The sequence below is a fragment of the Ciconia boyciana genome, chromosome 3, assembly GCF_034638445.1.
Source record: "Ciconia boyciana chromosome 3, ASM3463844v1, whole genome shotgun sequence".
In the NCBI taxonomy this organism is placed as follows: Eukaryota; Metazoa; Chordata; class Aves; order Ciconiiformes; family Ciconiidae; genus Ciconia; species Ciconia boyciana.
The window spans coordinates 79,898,694-79,920,000 of NC_132936.1; the positions used below are offsets into that span (position 1 = coordinate 79,898,694).

General features: G+C 43.1%; 1 protein-coding gene across 1 annotated transcript in view; it reads right to left on the minus strand.

Annotated features, from left to right (window-relative positions):
- Positions 1 to 3,687: 3,687 nt before the first annotated feature.
- Positions 3,688 to 21,307, minus strand: part of UNC93A (unc-93 homolog A) — a 19,436-nt gene continuing 1,816 nt past the window's right edge. Inside the window, exons 2-8 of the mRNA XM_072857972.1 lie at positions 20,405 to 20,586; positions 19,392 to 19,621; positions 16,167 to 16,292; positions 13,075 to 13,292; positions 11,797 to 11,932; positions 9,512 to 9,643; positions 3,688 to 3,953 (exon numbers count right to left, since the gene is read on the minus strand). Coding sequence (XP_072714073.1) covers positions 3,688 to 3,953; positions 9,512 to 9,643; positions 11,797 to 11,932; positions 13,075 to 13,292; positions 16,167 to 16,292; positions 19,392 to 19,621; positions 20,405 to 20,586 — 1,290 coding nt within the window. The remainder of the gene's footprint in view (positions 3,954 to 9,511; positions 9,644 to 11,796; positions 11,933 to 13,074; positions 13,293 to 16,166; positions 16,293 to 19,391; positions 19,622 to 20,404; positions 20,587 to 21,307) is intronic.

Sequence of the window (21,307 nt, forward strand, 5' to 3'; positions counted from 1 at the left end):
TTACCCGCGGGCCTGGCTTACGGTGCTCTCTTTTCCCTGGAGGGTCGGGGCATGCCGGCTCAGCCCCGCCACCTGCCCGGGATGGACCTCCGTCCCCGCAGGCCTCACGGAGGGAGCCTGCTCCATGGGCCTGCGCACAGGCAGAGGCATAGGTGTCCTGGCAGCTGCGGATGCCAGCTGAGCCCCTGCACGTCTCCCACCCCCTCTGTGTGCTTCTGAGACCCTCCAGCTGCCTGGACCTTTGGCTCATGCCGTAAGACACCATGATATTATGTGCCTCATTAAAGCAATTAATTAATGTATCAATATTAATTACTTGAACCTGAATCTGCCACCTGACATGTTGCAGATTAATGCTATAATCCACAGGCTCCCCAACACCTATGTCCTCAACAGAGATCAGTGTGTGACCCAGCTTCAGTCCCTGAAGTCTCTGAAAGAAATGGCTCGGCCATCCTTTCTCAGGGCCTCTCCTCCTATCTAGCATAGATGGCTCCTCACCCAGTGTCCTCATTACCTGCATTGTCTCACGGTTCTCTTCCATGAAGGCCTGACTCTCCTCCTATACCTCTGGGGAACTACAGCTTGGGACTGAGGATACCAGGGAACACAGGGCATTCAGTAGGTGAGCATTAGCTGGCTTATTGCCAGGTTGAGAGCTCTTGAAGGCTTCAGGCACGTGACTGGGGAGGAATTCATCTGGCTACGACTTCAAACCCCCAAACTGGTATCCATTGGGATGGCTACGCCTGCTCTTGTTAACCTGATACAGTCAGAGTCAGACTGATAAAAGCTATTTTTTCGTTGCAGGATGAATGCTGTTGTTGCTGTGGGTGAGATAAGAGCTTGTGTAGTAGTGAAACATGGGGTGAAGAAGGGTGAGTCTGCCTGCACCCTGGTGCTGGTTGAGGCCTCAGCAAAGACAGACCTATGCTGCTTGCTGCCTGCTACACTGAAGCAAGGCTTGTGGAGTCTTCCTTGGCCATGAAAGCGCAGAGGCCTCGAGCCACAGCAACCTCAACCACCATTTTGTTTCTTGCATTTCAGTGAAGAAGTGTTCCTAGCTGAACTTCTGCCTGAAGTTTTTTTGATACACTATGCAGCAAAATCCCTATTGCCTGTATAGTAAACAAAACCACATAAATTTTACAGCTGTGTACTGTGCGTGCATAATGATATCCTAAGTGGCAATTTCTGTTTAGATCATGTCCAAGACAGATCGGCACCTTTATCCTCACCCTGTCCCAGGAGTAAGCATGTTCACTGCATCACCATGTGCAGCTGTGGCTTTCATTACCAAGGTAATGGAAAGCCACACTACCTGTGGGATGGAAGAGTTGTTTTTCCCCTTATTTTACAATTGAGGAAATTACTACAGTAAAGTTCTGTGACAAAATCAAGAGTGGAAAACGGCTCCCCAAACCACAGGCCACAGGGTCCTGTCTCCCATGCTGACTCTGTGTCAGTGATACTGAGGTTGTCTCCAAGGTCAGAGCAACTTTTTCTTGCTCCTTGGTAGCTCCTCATGGTTTCAGCTGGAATCTGTGGAGTAAGGAGCTGTTTGCTGGGATGCCTTTGCTGAATTTTACTGCAGACAAATCCTGGGCACACAGAGTACAAAACAATTAAGGAGGTGTGCTGGGTTGACCCTGGCCACCAACAAAGCGCCCACACAGCTGCTCACTCACTCCCCCCACCAATGGGATGAGGAAGAGAATCAGAACAGCAAAAGTGAGAAAACTCATGGCTTAAGATAAAGACAGTTTAATAGGTGAAGCAAAACTGCATGTGCAAGCAAAGCAAAATAAGGAACTCAGTCACTACTTCCCATCGGCAGGCAGGTGTCCAGCCACTTCCTGGAAAGTGAAACCTCAGCGTGTGTAGCAGTTGCTTGGGAAGGCAGGAGGATTAGGAGATTTGTTTCACTGTCTGTTATTGAGGTGAAATCAAGCTTCTGTATCAGATGGAAGCAGGGCAGGGTGAGAATCAGCAGCATTCTAGCAAATCCATCTGTAGTCTCTGGGCAGCTGGGAGGCCATCAGGATTCTGCAGCCACAATAGTTTTGCCATTTGTATTTCCAACAGAGAGATTAATAGCATGCTTTTGAGCTGACAGGGAAAAGGCACAAGAGAAAGGTGTATCTGTGAGGGAGCCCACCTGTCACTTTCTTTTCTGCCAGACATAATGAACTCTGCTTAATTGTATGAGACCTGGAAAAGAAACTTATTGTATGAAAAGCCATGAAGCAACACAGGTGAAGTCTGGAGGGGAGTCCAGGCACTTAGGAACAAGAAATGTTAGAGAGATAGAAAAGTAGCATGAAAGGTACTGTTATTTAAAAGCCCTAACAATTTGAGGATTTTTTTCCACATAAATTGTCTTATTGATTTCTATCATGTTTTCACACCATATGGTGCCTCATCCTCTTGTTATGGTTAATAACTGAGAAGAAGTAGTTTCAAATGTTAGCTCCACGGCATGCAGCAACTTAACTAGCCATGTAGTGTATTTCCAGGGGCAGCACTAATCTTGGAGATGAACAACATTTGTCTTCAATTTCTTTTATGCTGTCTGCCTCACACAGAGGATCTGATCATAGTGTCATTACCAGTGATGATCATGATATTTGTACAGTGCTTTCTCATCAAGATGTAGGGACACTGTCCAGTAATTGTACTGTAGCACTCTTCTCCTTGCAACAGAACCGTAAAAATCCCAAACTGGAAACAATATAGTATGTATAAAACTAAACAGAGATTGAAATGAGTTGAGGGAAATCCTCATCTGAGCCACCGCTAGATGCATATAGGTCTCAAGGAGATATTACAGCATAGGCCCATCCTCCTTTTCTCCTTCTCACTCTATGACTTGCACTGTTATCTGCATCCTCTGCATGGCTGGGTTCCCCAAGTAACATGCCCTGGCTGCTTATCTTCAAAACAGGTCTGTCTGTGGATGGGAAAGTGGGGAAGGTTCATCATGACTGAAGGATTTGGTCATGCAGAAGGCATCTGTTTTGTGAGAAACCTGCTGTAAGTGGTGAGGGAAAAATTAGAAGCAGGAAAACCAAACGGGAAAGAGTGCTGGGACAGAGGGATGACATGGGCATCATGTCATCCTTCAGTTGCCTGCTGACAGGACTCAGCAGTTAGCGGATTTTGTGGTGTTCAGATATGAACTGTAGATATAGCCAGTTTATAACTTGATGTTATTTACAGCAAGTGTTAAAGAATGCAGGATAAGAACAATATAAATCTTTATAAATAGTGGTTCCATGAAATGATGTGTGTTGTCTGCAGTCAGCTGAGCAACCCCAGTTGCTGTCATCTTCTGATGTTGCATGTGGGCTTTTCAGGTTTGATTGTAAAGCTATGGTACTAGGTCTGACCCACAGATACAAAAATGTGAGGACTTTAAGAGTCTTGTTTACATTTATTAAGACTTTATTAATTAAAAAAAGAGAAAACATTTTGTCATCAGTATGAAAGGGTGAAGTCAGATAATCTTCACTTATAAAGCTGAGATGTCAAAAGATATTTTTACTCCTAAGACATTTGCATTATACAGGCCTTGAAATCTGTTCCTTTACCCCCTTTCTGGAGACAGTACATGTTGGAACACCCTTGGAGATGTGCCTGTAGGATCCGGACAGTTTGCTTTGCCTCCATCGCTCTGACCCTGTTGGATTACATGTGTGTTTCCTGGGTGAGGGGTCTTACATTTTCGATCTTTGTAGGAGTAGGGGTCCCAGGGGAGCTCTTAGCTTCGAGATATTCAACCGCTCCATACGTCACCATAGACAACACAAGCACAGACAATAAAATGTACAGTTTGATGTAGACTTGCAATTTGGTGCTATAACCAAAGGCAATGACAAATCCAAATGATTCCCAGAGACGGTAATTGGCAAAGGCAGCCTCCTTGTGTTTCTCAAATAAATTGCCATAGAGTCCTAGAAGGATGGAGAGACATGACTTGTGAAGATTAAGTCTGAAACCATGTATTTTCTGCAAAGGGAATAAATAGACCACAGTGGGGAAGACAGACCCTCCTCCATAAATGTCAGAGAAAGGAAAATACAAGCTTTGTCTTAAAACATTTTTGCACTCCCATGGATTGTTATAAGTGAAATAACAGTGGAAAAATGACAAAATAGAGAATATGCGAGAAAAAAAGAAAATGGGAGGAAGGAAGAAGGGATGGGCTCTATTGAAGTGAGATGGCAGAAAGTTTATTTTTCAAATTATCAGCCACAAAAGGGAAGGTTCTTGCACTGACAAGTAAGGAGGAAGAGGAGATGGCTAGGAGTGGCCCTTGACACTGTATAGTCTCCACGTATAACTATTGGTAAGGTTATACCAAGTCCTTACAGGCTTTCAAAGAACAGGCAATTTTGTCTGGGGACATGGTCCTTAAGGACCAAGTTGCTCTTTCAGTGTGGGGTAGGAAGGATCAAAGAACCATAGGGACCTCCCTGCTGCCATCCTTCACCACTTTTGTGGGGAACCTGCATGGACCCTGCATGCACTCTCTACCTGTTCTTCAAACCATTTATTTCACCCACCTAAGAACATGCAGAGACTGTTCACGTAAAATGCATCTCCCTTGTTTTCACAAGTACTTGGCTTTAGGGAGCCCCCAGGTGAGGCTTGCACAGTGTTGTCAATGGTAGCAACGTGTGCTATTCATACTTGCCAAGTTAAGAGAAACAAACTGACCCAAAACACTTAAATCAGAAAGTTGAGGAGAGCGCTACAACTGGGCTCAGATTTAATATGCAAAGGAGATTTGCCTCTCTGAGATAACCAGGGTTTGAAATTTTCAGCCTCTGGATGGGTTGGCAAAAAGAGTATCCTTGATGCATACAGAACCTCTGGGCAGCAACTGGCAAACTTGCTTGACATAGAGACTTAGTTGAACTGATCATCTTAATGCCGTCGTGTTCACTGGGAAGCTCCCACTGAGTTCAGTCAGCTGCACACCCACAACTGGGAGTCAGGGAGGGTTTCCCATCCTCCAGGTCAGACTGGTTGGGCACACAGGGAAGGGGAGAGAGCTTGCTTTCCTCTGGGTGCTGAGCTAGCATCAGTGGTGATGGGCGGGCGTTTCCACTGACTCAGCTGTGGTGTGCAGGGAGGGAAGGGGAGAAATATCATGAGACTTGATGCTTCTCATCCGCTTCTCTATCCAACAACACATCTGTTTGAAATATGCACATTCAGCCAAAAGGCACAGAGGAGTACAAAGTTCTCTAGAAGTCTGGGTAGGCTCAACTAACCCTTCAGTTTTGTTAAGAAGGGGGAGACATCATCTGTATGTAAAAATGCACTGCTTCCTGATGACTATAAGAGGACATTTACTGAATGATTCAATTTAGACATGATGGAAAACCTGGACAAGTGCATCACAAGAGGTACTTACTTCATTAAACTGCCTGAGTGTAGCGTAGTGTGAATTATTTGATAATCCTTCATAGTTTTGCCTAATAAATGAACAAGTACAAGTTGTTCATGTAACTTTGCTGATATGCCCTGTGTTATCTTCTGAAAATGGATTAGTGAGGAGAGTTTAATATAGGAAGGTTTCTGATGTGTAAAGATTCTGGCTTTCAGCTGGTACCTGTTTTCACTTGCTATTTTGAAGCTTTCTTTTTGATCAAAACAATGGGAGAACTGAGCAGGGATCTAGTCCAAGGTTCAGCTATAGGAAGGGCTGACTCGGCAGGAAAGTTCTCATTTCCAGAATGCATATGTAGTATTAGCTAGCAGTTACATAGGAGCACAATGGCGGTTTTGTCTCAAACCCAAACATTCGTCCTTATCACAAACACTCGTCGAGTGCAACGTGGTGCAAGTTGCCTGGCTGAAGCTGTAGCAGGACCTGGCGGGCTGGCTGAGTGGAGAGGCTGCTAGCTCTGAATTCTTGCAGCTCCCTTCATGGAAATTATCCTCCCTGTTTGCCACTGCCCGTTTTCCCACTCCTTCCCCTGGTACTAGTAGGCACAGGTATATAACAGGACTGCTGGAAATCATTTGAGTCCAGGTTTATAAACTTTCCAGACTGATTTGTATCCTTTCTAAAAACGCACGTCAGCCTGGAAAGAACTGTATTTTACTGTACTCTACCCAACAGCTCTGTGCTACACAATTGTTATGCCCCAAGTGCAGTTATTGCCAGGGGGGTAATAATAGCATCTGTGTTCAGATTAGATAAGAGAGGGTACTACACACTCTGAAATGAAGCAGCTTTCACTGGAAGTAAATGAGAGTGTCCACACACATACACAAACATGTTAGGAAGCCTTTGTAAGATGAAGTGACTTATCCACTGTGAGTCTGTGTATCCTCTAGGGGGAACTCCAGTACTAACTATCCACACCAGGCCAAAGTAAGCCATCTTCAATTACCATAAAATGCCTTAAGTATGCGGCAAAATGCCATTGTATTTATTCAGTGGTTAATCTGCTGAGGCCCAAGCAGCAGTCATGGGAGCTTGCCAAAGGAAGGACCATAGACCTTGGTCCCCAGTGGTGTTTTAGAGATCTTATCTCACCTCATAGCCTTTGGAGCTGGGATTTTCTCATGTGATGTATATCTGTATAAAACTGGTGAAGGGGAGAAGAGATTTAGTCGTAAATGGGCATGTCAAACTGAAGAACCTGTTCTGGGATGCAGCATTATGGAGTAATGTTGCTGCACCTCTCTGTTAAGGTTTCATGTCATCACTTGATGTTTCAGTGTGACAAAGTGACAAAGCAAACTCTGTATGATTTTATAACTGGGAGCTATGGAACAGCTGAAGAAGGTACAGACAAAAAAAGATACTGTGCAAGCACAAGGAACATTTGGTTTTTTCCCAGCTAACACAAATGTGAAATTTTCACAAGTATCCTGCAGGAATCTGGAAATGGAGGTGACCTGTTACAGCGCTGGAATAGAGGTCAGTCTTGTCACAGCACTGCAGAGCTCACTTGCCGTCAAGTAAGCACAAAACTTTGTTCACCATCTATGCCTCATCTGGGGGTTGGGAACTGCAGCCACTTCCCAGCCTCCTTCTCTGACACTTAGGTCCTCTGTACTTACTCCTTTTCCTAACGAGGGCAGCAGGTGCCTCTTCATCAGGCATGCAGGGACCTTACTGAGGAGATGTCTTTCTCAAAAGACATCTCAACTGTATATAGATGCCTGAAGCGGATGGAGCCAGTGTCTTTTCAGTGGTGTCCAATGACAGGACAAGGGGTGAGTGGCACAAACTGAAATACAGGAGGTTCCCTCTGAACATCAGGAAACACTTTTTTTACTGTCCAGGTGACTGAACACTGGCACAGGTTGCCCGGGGGGGTGTGGAGTCTCCCTCCCTGGAGATATTCCAAACCTGATTGGACATGGTCCTGGGTAACTGGCTTTGGGTGGCCCTGCTTGAGCAGGGGGGTTGAACTAGGTGACCTCCAGAGGTCCCTTCCAACCTCAACCCTCTGTGATTCTGAAAGAAGCCAAGTGTCTGAGGGCAAGGCTTTCTGGAAAAGAAAGAAGCAGGATAAAGGGCAGGTCCTTTATACCAGTGGGAGACTAAGATATGGCTCTCCAGAGTGTTGGGAAGGAGCCTGATGAACAGTCAGGAAGCCTGTGGCTGAAGAAGCAGGAAGTGAATGAACAGCTTTACTTCAGTGAGAGCAAATCCCCACTGATGTTGTCCTTCCATGAACCTGAATAGTGAGAGCACTGATTTAAAATTGTACCAAAGGCACACAAGGCTGTGGGTTGGGATGAGAGAAGATGAGAGGGTGTTGCTTGACGTATGTACTAGCTCTCCTCTAAGGGATATGAGCTGGAGCTGCTGGAGGGGCAGAGAAGTCTGGCTGGTCACTTCCTTGTGTGTAGAGGGGGGACTCTACACGTGCTGGAAAGGAGATCGCTGTTAGTGCCAGACAGAGAACTGTGGTGGTTTCCCTTTGCTTCTCGAGGAGGAACATGATAATTTATCTAGTGGGTGAAATCTTCTAAGCTACTGAAGCAACCAGAGGGACCAGAGGAAGGGAGGCCAAGACACATAACCTGATGTGGGCCTAGATGAGCTAGTTCTGTCACATGCATATTCCTATGGCATCTGCCAAATATGAATTTGAGATAGAGGAAAACAATATTCATGAAATAAGAGGCAAAATATGGGAGCAGATGGGGGAGCATGTAACTGTCTTACTGACACAGGCTATGGCATTGATTTAAAAAGAGTGTGACTGACAGTGATTAGCAGACTTTACTTCAAGTCATCACAGACTATAGCTCTTTTTTGCCCTCTCCAGCACTTTAGAGTCTGTCTTTAGTCTCTATAAGAGAACTTCCTCTAGTTTTGATTGAGAGATAAATTTAAATAATCCCTTACGGAAGGTAGTTTGTATCAGCTCATTATCTGAACTGTCAGTATGTCATAATTGCACTGTATCACACAGCAGTAGAACATAAAAGATTATAAAACCAACCATAATGCATCAGGTAAGAAGTCCAATGGTATACTTCCAGTAACAGACTCTTAGGATAAGAGTGTAAGAAATGAAGCAAGTATACATTGATCTTTCCCCCCTGATGGCCTCCTGACTCTGGCAATCAAAGACATAGGGGCTTTCTGAGTTGGAGATTTTGTCTGGACCACCAGGCTTTAAAAGCCCCTAAGAACATTTTCCCCCGAAGTGATGTAATTCCAGCTTAAAAACATTTACATTTTTGGCAATGAATTCCATATTTTGATTATGCATTGTGTGAAAAAAGTATTTCTTTTGATTTCTATAAAGCCTGCTGCCTGATAACTTACTTGGTGCCACTGGTTCTGTTATTAAGAGAAACAGTGAATTTCTAATCACTTTCCCCATACTATTCATGATCTTACTGACTGCTTTCCTTACTTATCATTTGTCAAGGCTAAAGTGTTCTAGTTTGTTAGTCTTCCTTGAAGTGGAAGTCTCCCATGACTCTGCTCCTTTTTATTGCCTTCATATGCCTTATCACATTTGATTATGATTTTTGAAATGGAGCAAATCAGAACTGCATGGATTTACTTGGTTGCATAATGTTGCTCTCTGTGGTTTTCTCCTTCAATTTTTTTCTAATAACTCCTAACAGCCAAATTGCTGCTTCTTTTATTGCTGAGCTTTGAGTTGATTTTTTATCCAGAGTGCTCTCCTTTATTGCAAAAGACAGACTAAATGTATCATTCTTCTGAGTTTTCTAATTTTCTTTGAAATACTTATACTACTCCAGAACATGTATTCTGAATATCCATTATCATCTTCTGCAGTGTTCTTCTCTTTTCATCTTGGAAAAAATTGCTTAATGAGTATTTTACTTTCTTATTCCCAACTTGTTCTTATTTCTTCTATTTTCTAATGAGCTAACATATTTCCTTTAGATGCTGTCTTAAACCCATTATCATTTTTATGCACGTGTTGTTTTATAAATACAAACATGCAGATTTTTATATCTCAAGAGAATTAATTTCATTTTCACCGGGACTTACCATTAGTTTGTGTCTGCCAAATGGCATCAGATAGCCCCCAAAGAGCAGGGAATACAAAAAACACAGCAAGCTGCTTAGGATGAGGTTTCCACAGCAGTAGTGCTATTATACAGGCGGTGTTTGTAACTGTGGCTGTTGATTTAGAAAGAAAGAAGAGAAATATAAATGCTATTACAAACCAGACAGATCGTGGTAGATAGATAACATTTTCAAATTCTTCACCCAACTAGAGCACAAGACAATCTTAAAATCTTTCTGGTTCATTGAGATTTGTGCTGACTGAGGTGATATCACATGAAATACAAGACAATGCAGTCCTTTGGCAGGCTTCAATTAATAATTCTGAGCAGTCTCCTGAGCTGAGAGATCCTTGGCGCTGCTACAGCTGTTAGCCCAAAGGACAGGAACTGCCACTGAGTAAGAGAAGGGGCTGCTGAAATACTTGCAGTCATCATGTGAGGCATGTGGGAAGGGGGAGGAAGCACGCTTCTGCTCTCCTTACTGTCCTGGTTTCGGCTGGGATAGAGTTAATTTTCCTCCTAGTAGCTGGTATAGTGTTGTGTTTTGGATTTTAGTATGAGAATAATGTTGATAACACACTGATGTTTTAGTTGTTGCTGAGCAGTGCTTGCACTAGTCAAGGACTTTTCAGCTTCTCATACTGCCCTGTCAGCGAGGAGGCTGGGGGTGCACAAGAAGCTGGGAGGGGACACAGCCAGGACAGCTGACCCCAACTGACCAAAGGGACATTCCATACCATATGACATCATGCTGAACAAAAAACTGGGGGGAGTTGGCCGGGGGAGCACGGCCACTGCCTGGGAACTGGTTGGACATCGGTCAGCGGGTGGTGAGCAATTGCATTGTGCATCACTTGTTTTGTATATTCTTTTATAATTATTATTATTTTCTCTTCCTTTTTCTGTCCTATTAAATTGGCTTTATCTCAACCCACGAGTTTTACCTTTTTTCCAATTCTCTCCCCCATCCCACTGGGGGGGAGTGAGCGAACGGCTGTGTGGTGTTTAGCTGCCTCCTGGGTGAAACCCTGACACTTACCTAGTCCTTAAACATAGGTTTCCTTTCAGGGCCAGAGGAGACAGTTAAGGATATCTAGAGGGCCTGGTGACTTTTTGTCTTTCTTTTTAAAAGCAGAATGCAAATGAGTCAGTGATTCCTCCCCCCACAGGAACACCTTTGCAGGCTGAGTACAAAGACCATTTAACAGAACTGAGAGGTTCAGAGGTCTTGCATTACTAACACTATAGGGGTTTTTTATTATTACTATCTGGGATTTTTTTAAAATAGAAAATGAGTTTCATAGAGTGAGACATACACCTAGGACAGACATGTACAGAAGAATCTCTGAACTAGTGACTGTAGCATAAAGGACTCTAAATTTCTTCTTCCTTGCCCAGGTTTAATATTTTCTGTGGAGAAAATGCCTAGGTTGTCTACATGCACATTGACTCAGTCAGTGAAGTTTCTAATAATACAGGTTGCTGTGTAGTGGAAGTAAGGTATCAGTACACTTCAGTATGAATACCTTAGTGGATACGGGGACACAAATGAAATATGTCTTGTTTTACTCCATTACTCTGTTACTCATTGGAACAGTGGAGAGGAAGATGTTCTTAAATATATAAAATATACAAAACTCTTCTCATGCCAACCTGAAAATTACTGACCCATACAGAGGCCCTCAAGTTATTCTAGCCTGACACACTGACATATGACTCTTTATTTTATTTTTCTCCCTATAGAGCAAGTAGTGAAAAGGACACCAGGCCAACCTTCAAAAATTTTCCTGAAATTCCTAGGCTGATTGCTTAAATTCCAAGTTCACCATCCCCTGACACTCAAATCAACAGTGTATCTCACGAGGTTTGCAGTTGCTTTCACTCCATAAAGGTGAGGAGGTTTCACCCCAATGGAGAAATCCTTTTCAGGTATAGTGTAGGCCTCAACATCTGTGTTGCAAGATCGTTTAACACTGGTTGCATTAGAGCTGTGAAGCATCAAAGCTGTAGGGCACTTTCTGAGTAGACAGCACCCTCAAAAGCAGGGTGAACTACACCACCAGCAAAGTGATGTAAGGCAATGACCTCAATACAGTGGTTAACTGTGCTGCCTCTCTCCTCATGAATGAAGTTAGCCTCCAGATTGACTTTGGTTTTAATTGATAGCTGACAGTGAGCTCTCCCTTTGTAGTGCATGCAAAGGGGGGAGCACTGGATTTGATATATTACGTGAGGTGATCAGTCCTTCAAGTGACCTTTACATACCTAATGCAAATAGAAGTTTTCTACCCGTGAACTGAGAGATCTTTCCAAAGAGCAGAGAGCAGAGGGAATTTACAGCTGAAAAGCAGATCATCACATAACCAACGTAATGTATCCCCAGGGCACAGGTCACATACGTCTGGAAGAGAAGAGACAGTGGTGACACTTCTTCAGTGAAAATATGCAGCTAAGGTTCAAGGATCTTAGCCTGAGTATTTGGTAAATAGCCAGCGTGGATGAGATCAAAGGAGCGCAGCTACAAAGTTTGCTGACAAGTCTCTGGCATATTGACATCGTTGGCCTTCAGCAACGATATTCCTAACCCAGTTCCCCATCAGACTGATGCCATGCAAACAGAGCACTAACAAGCAGGAGAAGAAACCAGAGCACTGCTCACTGTGCAAATAAATCTCCTGGAAGTGGCATTAGGAATTTTCTGCCCTTCCCTTAGCCCAAGAGATGAAAATTGACAGTCGCCACTATGGTCATTATAGAGCAGCTTCCAAGAAATGAAGAGGACCTCACCTATAAAAGTGTACATCCAATGGAGATGGCCATGGAGTGACTGCCCCTTTCAATCCATTCAAACAGAGCAGCAAGTGCACTCTTCCGTCTGCTTATGTGCAAGGTTTGAAAGCTTAAGTGTCAAATAAGCAGCTCAGGAAGTTTGTCCCCTTTCTTCGGAGGCTTTCTCAATGAATGTCTGGAGAACACACCTGCTGCCAGTCTAGGTTTGTAGAGGAACTGGAGGAGCAGAGGTAGTTTTGATCATTTCAGTCCATCAGGGTTTGGACCTGTTGCACTAGTGACTGGTGAGCGCTTTCAGCCAGCCATGTTGAGGGTTTGCCCTCTTACCGTAAAGGTTCTCAAAATAAAATATGTGGTAAGTGTGCTGACCTGCACTTATACAAACTCTAGGGAAACCAGAAGGAAGGAAGATATAAAAGCTTTGCAGACTTCTGGCTTTTCTCCCAGTTTGTTATTTACAACAAGCTGAAGAGTTTGAACCTGTAGCTCTCTGCTGTTGCCTCCACTGATGAGTTAAGCTCTCTACAGCGTTCTTTTTAAGGCTGTTCCAAGGGACATATTTACTGCTGGCCTCTCCTGTTTGAAGATGTCACTCAGAGTTCATTCAAGTAGAAGTAAGCAGTAATTTAGCAAACCACATATCAGCACAGAAAACATCCTCATTTAACAAGTAAATATAGATCAGATGCAATAGTAAGACACAAAGGCACAAAAAACAATCAGACAGAAATAGATTTTCATTGTCATTCACACCTTTGTGTAGTCACCAGAAAGAAATCCCTGTTCAAACCCACTGTACATTGTCAGAGGGATTAGAAGACACTGTCTTTTATCTTTAAGATGCTGGAAAGTTGCTAGGAACGTAGACCAAAAGGATGGTGTCTCTAGTATTTCTTTCTCAGTCTCTGCTTGGTCAGATTTGATCTGGTCCAGAAATATAACAATCAGCAACACAGCTAGCACACCACTAGCTGCAAAAACAAAACAAAAAGTTCATGAAGAAATGAGGAATGCTGGAAGAATGATGGGAAGTTGCTTGCTGCTGTTATTGTTCTGACTTAGTGCTTAGCTCTCTGTGGGATGTTTTGGCAGATGCCTCTGATTCCGCTGCAGTGTAAAGGCCATTTCTGTGTAAACAAGAAGGCCTGATCTGCATTCACATCTTCTGCATACAGCTGCGGACCTCGCAAATCCCCTCAGCTTAGCTGTGACTGGCCTGTTGTGACAGCCGCCCGGCCAGCTGCACAGCCGCAGAGGGTGATTGCTCACCCTTCCAGGGCAAGCCAGGGGTCGCGGGGACGGGGAGCTGGCCAGAAACAGCTCCCTCGGGAGCTATCAAAAGACTTTAAATCAACACAAGAGAGGAATATTCACTTCCAGTGCCAAGGTTTTCATGGCTAGGGGGGATCTTCCTTCAAATGCATGGAAAGAAAAATAAAGGGCTAGAAGTAGAACTGCTGTCTTGGATCCCAGTATATGTTGCCTTTTTTTTTTTTTTGGTCAGCTCGGAGCCGTGCTTTGAGTATGGAATACGTGCTATTTTAAACATGATAGTGAGCAACTCTGGGTGACTTGAAAAAGATGGAAGTTACAGCTTTGAACCTATAATTTCCTATCAGAAGCAGCATCTGAAAGAATACATGGGGTAGTTAATCAGAAGATGATCATGTATGTGTCAGTCTAGGTTTGTTGCTTGTGGAGTGAATCAATACAGTTCTTTTAATATCATCAAGAAGATAACTGTGGCTCATAATATACATGAAGCAGCCACAGATTCACAACTGATTGCTTCGTTACGGGTGCAAGGCATGATTATGTTTCATCTCTTACTTATGCTGACTAGAAATCCATCCATGGAAACAAATGGAGTTCAGAGTAAGAGGAGAACCAGGCACTTCTTCCCATCCACATTGCCTGTTTAATATGTTCCTGTGTTACTGTGTATGGGCATGCTCTTTTCTGTGAACTTTTAATGTCCAAATATATTAGCCGATTTACAGTAAATTGCCATCATTTTTTAATTGCGTATTATTTCTCATCCATGTCTCCTAGAATGAAATTGTATTCTCCAGTGTCCTGGTTCTCCACTGTGGCTGAACTGTAATCCTTCATGATGTAAGTCATTGCTAGTTCTTCCAGGGTGTTTATTAGTGCTTATGGGCTGATTGCAGGACTTACATGGGCGAGAGCAGGACATCCACATTTACAGGACAAATATTCTAAGAAATATGTGAAATGAATCAAGAGCAATTATAGGAGATAAGTAACTGCATGGCTTAATAGTGGTTGGTATGAACATAAATAGAAACATCCACAGTCCCTGAGAAAACGAAACAACAAAATACTTATCCATTATTGTCTCCACCCAAGCTGGGTAAAGTATGTATTCAGCAACCAAATAGAGGAGACATTGAAAAAATGTCTGTGAATGAAATATTTAGCTATTTGGTTTCCCTCGAGGTAGGAAAAGACATATCTTTTATTAAGAGCTTAAAAGAAAAATGAAACCCTCCTGATGCGGGGTCAGTAGACAGCCGGGTTGCATTCATTTTGCATGAGCAAAGCCTAAGGGAGTGCTGTATATGTTAGTCATCAAATTTAAATTTAAACTTGTGAGCCAAACCTGCCTTTAGCAGAAAGGCATCAGCTCCAGCACACTCTGGAGGGGAAGTGGGGGAATATTCTTTGCATTTTCTCACCAATTAGGAATGGAGGTTGGGGAAGGAGGGAGGGTTTTCTGCGATGCACTTGTCTGGTGAGGGCTTGCTCTGACCAGATCACATACTCTCTGAGCGTATGACAAATCCCGTGCATCTGTCTCAGCACAGAGAGTACATCTGTGTGCAGAGACTGCAAAGATATTTTAACAGAGCTAAGGTGACATATTGCCTTGCCAGATACTTCCCTTTTATCCAGAAAAGAACTTGTTTTGAGCCGGATACTTTTTGAACTTTCCTCACTGAATGAATCTTTGCATATCTGTTTTTGTCTTTCTGATTTTTGATGGCATCAGCCTTCCCTGTCTTTGATTCCTTTCTAGCCTTATGCAAGGAAAGACTATAGCAGCTGTAGTTACTAAATAGGAGACATGCCAATTCACCTAGAGCTTCTCTTTATCTTTGCCTTTCACACTAAGGTGTTATAATTCAAGCATCACAGCTGAGAATTGACTGAAGTCATAAAATCTCAGCAAGGATCCAAACTGCCCCCCCCCAAATGACTGCATGTTCTGGGAGCCGTGGTTCAGGTCCACCTCTCATTACAGTGCAGTTCTTGTGCTAAAGCTGTTTTACCCGTGGTAGGACACCAGCCAGTTCTGACAGGCATGCCCAGATGACTAGACGTTGGTGAGTTCAAGTACCACTAGCTCAGCTGCCCTTAGCACCTTGGACCTCTGCATGCATAGATAAATCTGCCCAATGCCATCAGTAACTAGTTCACTATTGCTGATCCTGAAGATAGTGAATTTAAAACTGTCTCATGCATAACTGGATAAGGTGCTGCAATCCTCTAATTGCAATGTGGGCATACTTTTGATTCTAGTCTGTAGAGCAACACTGACTTTGGGTGAAACAGTGGGGTCACCGTGCTGGGCTTCAGCTTTATTCCAGGTGAAAAGTGTAAAGAATGTCTTGCTCTTTTAGACAAAAATGATACGGCACTGGCACAAAGCATTTGAAACTGTTTAGGAAGGAGTTGTTTACAGCTCTCACATATCTTATTTCCTTTTAGCAAATTGGATTGAAGGAGGAAGTTCGAAATTTGGTCTGCAAAGTCATGCTAGGTTTCACAAGTCGTAGGTTCCCCATCAGTGATATTCATTAAAGATTCTGTGGCTCACTTACCAGTGTAGATCCCTAGCAGAGTGTAGATTAAGGTGTTGGAGGGTTCTGCTGACCCAGTGGTGTTAGTGGTATCAGTCATGCAGTCATATGCTCCGCAGCATGCCAGGTTTTCTTCTGAGATTTCCACTAAGTCAGTAAGAACCAAAAGAAAGGCAGGACAGGGAAGAGATCAGATGAGTGCACTCTATATGTAAGGATATAAAGAGAAGGGAATCCAGCACTCGGTGATTGGTCCTGGTTTCAAATCCTTCCTGATTAGAGATGTTTAACTTCAGAATCCCAGTTTAACACACAAAAATTCGGTTTAACAGAAACAGTTGCTCAAGACAGAACACTGAATTGATGGTTACATGGAGACATGGACTAAAGCCAGAGGCTGAAATCTGAATCCAAGCTCAGTTTGCAGTATTTGAAGTTCCAGTGTGTATCTGTGCCTCTTAATCATCATACCCCACAAGTCAGGTCCCTCAGTTTACACCACCACTGAACTGACGGACCTCAGTTCTTACAGCCAGAGCACACTATCCCTCTCCCGGTAATTTCTGTATATGTTATAGGAACAGAAACCACCTCAAGACATCTTCGTGTTTTATAAATCAAAATTATGATTACCCACTAACGCAGTCCTCCAAAAAATCAGCTTTTCCTGGCTTTATTATTTTATTACTGGCTTTATTACTCTTTGAGAACATACTTGAAACTCAAACAGTTTGGCAGGGTTTGGAGTAAGACCTTCGCTTTGTTCAATCCTGTCAGTGTTGTGCTGGGCACGTGTCAAAGCCACACACATGCGTGTACTCACACACCCTGTGTGTCACCACGACACCGTGCCCACTTCCGCCAGTACCCTTTCTGTAAAGAAAAAATACTAACCCAAAGTGTGAGCCTGAATAAGCTGTGTAGTGAGGAAGGATGATAAAAAAACCATATAATTATTTATTTCAATGTTTTCACTGCAGAATTTGTCACTGCTCCAAGCATAATAAAGGGCAATGCAGTATACCTTGGCTGATTCCTTAAACAGGGCTTGATCTGTAATTTTTCAATTAGGGTTATTGTGTAACTACTTTTAGTGTGTTTTTCGCCATTGCTTCCAATCAAAGCTGCTGCAATGTGAGTCAGCTGTTTAACTAGCTTCATAAACAAATTTAGGTTCAACATCAGATAAAACTTAATAACATAAAGAAAATCATTACCTTATTGTAGCCAGTGGCTACTGCTACACAGTTTTGAAAGAGACCCTCAGCAAAATTACCATATGCAAAAGGTGAGTCACACTAGTAAAGTATGGAAGTGTGTAAAACAAGTTTTTTATCTGTTCATGCATCATCTGAAGATGAAGATGCACATGCAATTAGGGATATGGAAGCTCCAAGGCAGGGTTTGCTCCGTTGTTCTGGAAATAAGGCTGCAATATTGATGAGTGAGAAAGGATGACTTTTATAATTTACATTGATTACTGTCTTCTGTTGCAGTATTACCTCATGCTGTAGCTTGCCTTGCTGTGTCTGGATGCAGCGATGCAGGCAATATGTCAAGTGTATGTACGTGTCTGAATTTTATGCATTTTGATTCTGCAGATACATCCTGTATCTTTCTGACTGCTCAGTGAAATTATACATTTTACGTATATGAACAATATGAGTGGATATCTTTGCCTCACTGTCAGAGGAGAGGAAAAGAAGTGGGTGCCTGGAGACCTTTACCCCCCTGCAAGAAGCTCCCTCTAGAGTAAAGCTGAGTCTCACTGAGAAGGCATGGGTGGGAAGCTTATAGTATGACTGCTCATCACTGTTGTGAAGATATGCAAGGCCTTTGGCTTTGAGAGCTGTTCATAGTACACCTCCCAGGAGCACAGCATTTCCTGAAATCCAATGTAACTGATAAAAAATAAGTAAAAGTTAGAGTTCCATTAGAATTTAGAGGAACATCCTCAGATGTAAAACTAGGAGAGGATTTACAAGGTAGAAAAATAATATTTTAATCCTCTTATTAACATCACTTAACATGATGTGTGCTGTGAGGCTGAGGCAGAGGAGAGTAAAGCGGTTGCAGTCTGCGCAGACCCCACAGCTGCACCAGAGCCTCTGCCCTGCAAATGAAACCAGGACGGCCATTCCCTCCTGAGACATCGTGTGGCTCGGTGGTCAGGTCAGCAGGGCTCAGTTGCACTTGATACAGTCCTTTAGCATTCTGCTCTGACGGTGTTTCATCTATAGTTGCTCGAGTTTAACGGAAGCATGATTCTCCATATGTATCACACCTTGTGGCAGCCACTGTGCCATAAACCCAAGGATTCAAAGATTAAAACCTGATGCCAGCTCCCTGACATTTAGGTTTAACCGAATACCTTTTTGAATACCCTCCAGAGGACATACTGTTTAACTGAGCCTGGGAAGAGAAGTAACTTCTCGATATTCATAGTAGCAGTGTATATGGAAAGCTCTTTCAATGTCCATCCTGTTCTGACTTTGACAGGATAGGGAATGCATGGGAGACTGCAATGATAATACACTGTAGCACTTTGAATCTCTGAGGTGGCGTCCAAGTATTAATTTATCTTCACAACTGCCCTTTTAAAGCTTACACCAATTACAAGCATGGGAAATGAGGGCAGCACCATTGAGTGATTTCTTCAAGCTACATCGGCATCTCCTGTCTGAGCCTGAAATACAGCAGAGGAGCCCTGGCATGCAGATGCCTGCCAACAGCTACTTCTGTTTCTTCTTGACAATTCTGTAACACACTCATTTTCAGCAAGCACCAGCATCGGCTTGACTAACCATGAATGTTTAACAGCAAATTAATCCAATACTACAAGCTTTGCAAAAAGGCTGCTTCAGTGTTTTGCCTTTTGTTTTAATCCACTTTAAATAGAAGTCAGATGTGAAAGACTGTCACTGCCAGCAGCCCATCTATGCTTTACAACACAGGGGTGGAATTCAAAAGGAATTCAGTCGACGTCTATTTTTGAGCTAGTTGTCTGAACACTCTTTATAGCTGATGAAGAGTTGATAGAAAATAGACACTTCCAGAGAGCAATTTAGCCCATCTATTTCAGACACCTACCTTCAGATGAGCTAAGTCACATCTGAAGTGCCTGTTTCCACTGACTATGAAGGCAATTGAGGGTCACTAGCTCAGCTACAGAAATCTACCTTAGAACTATCTAGAACTAGCTGTTGTTTATAGAGAGAAGCGCCAAGATTTTAAAATATATTTTACCTTTGTTGGAAGCTTGGCTAAATATCAAGGATGAGATCAGGTTTCCCCAGATGCCAGAGGACTGAAATATCAGAAAGAAGACCCCAAAGTATTGGTTGATAACGTCTTTCCCATTTTTTCCTGCTTTCTCAGCGTATGAATTGCCAGCAATGGTGAGGTAAGTGCATTTGGCAGACCAGAGTGGTGCTCCTCCTAAGCCCAGGATCACAGAGGTAGGGATTAGGGTGTACCTGCCAAAGAACACTCTATTTAGCATAGTTATCATCCATTAGCATAATAATCATTTGCCCAAAGATCCAGAGGCAAAAATAGACATCAAAGAAATAGATTTATCCTTTGTGTGATTCAATGTATCTACTACATGGAACCAAGAAAGGGCCAGTCTTACGAAGTTTAGGATGCGCAAGCACTCCCAGCTGTGTCCAGGGGCTAGGTCTGGGCTAGGCAGGCTACATCTGTGCTCATGTGCCCTATCCTCTTGTAACTGAGAATTAAATTGCACCTGCGCTTCAGAAGATGGATCACAACAACTTTCCTCTGCAGAGTTGCATCCCCTGTCACTGGAGAGCAGAGGTAAATTGTTCATCCACCTCCGAAAGGGCAAGGCAGGAGCTGGCCTTCTCCTGTCATTCTCTGCTCCCAGAGCCACTGGGTGGAAGACAGCCTTCCCTTACCAATCTTTTCAAAAACAGTCCTAAAAGTCATTTGGATTTTAAATGAAACTTCTGATTTTTTTTTTTTTTCTGAAGGAAATCTCTGCTACACACATGAGTTAGAGAAGCAGCTTCAGGTGGGTGGATGGATGCATTCGTTCTAGCTTTTTGCACATTTTCACCTTTTCACCTCTCTGCTTCACCTGCTACTGGATTTATTTATCCCTGTTTCTTTTGCATCCAACTTGCAAATCCGCAACACAGAGGTAGAGTAGGAATTGAGAATAAAAGAAGAAAGAACTTTACCCTTACTGATTTTGTTCAAACACAGTAGACAGGGTTAAAGTATTTAAATTGTACCAGCTAGCGTAAAAGTTCCCTAAGGAGAATGCGATGTAGCAGCACATAGAGCCTGCGATGGTCCACTTGCAGCCCAGCTTCTTGATGAGGATTGGAGGGAGGAACATGGATGATAAGATGAGCGCGGCATAGAGAACACTTAGGGAAGCAACGCCCAGGCCTTCTTCTGAGTGGAGGCTGCTCTGCACAGACAAAACCAGCGGTTGAGACAAATTTCATCACAGGTGTCTATTACTATGGTGTACAGAGGGTGGCTTCAGGCAGAAACAGAGAGACATGGAAGCTGGGGCTGGGTATTACTGTCTCCTTTCCCCAAAGCAGCCTGATTATGGATGTATGGTTTTCCTCACAATGATAGCCCATTTAGGAAAATATGGTACAGAACCAGGTGACGGTTGCCCAGATTCAAAGCTTTGGTAGGTCAGACTTTAGATTATTTAATGTAATTCGTTTGAGTTAGTTTGTCTTTGAAAGCAAGCTGAATGAAGGATAACCTCTTTTCTTGGCCTTCCCTTTTTGTCTCAGGCAGGAATATCCTCAGATCTGCATTGCAAGGGCTGACTTAGCAACAGTGGAAGATTCTTTGCTTTAAACTACAGGTCTGATAATTTCTAAATTCTTCAGAGGCCAAGGTCCTAATATCCTAATATGCTCACAGCAGCCCTTTGTAGTTGGAAGTAATTGATTCACCCACATTTTCACAAGGGAGGAATAACATTTTACTGATCTAACTAGGTTTTATATTTTTATGCTCAAAATAGTTCTCCTCTTGTCTTGACACTGTGAAAGTTGTAGTGAAAAGATCAAGATGCTGCTTATCAACATTTTCCTGTTTGTTTTCATTAAAAGCTGAGGCGATCCAGTACCATTTTGGAAGGGGGAATGGATGCTGGTGGGGTGGCA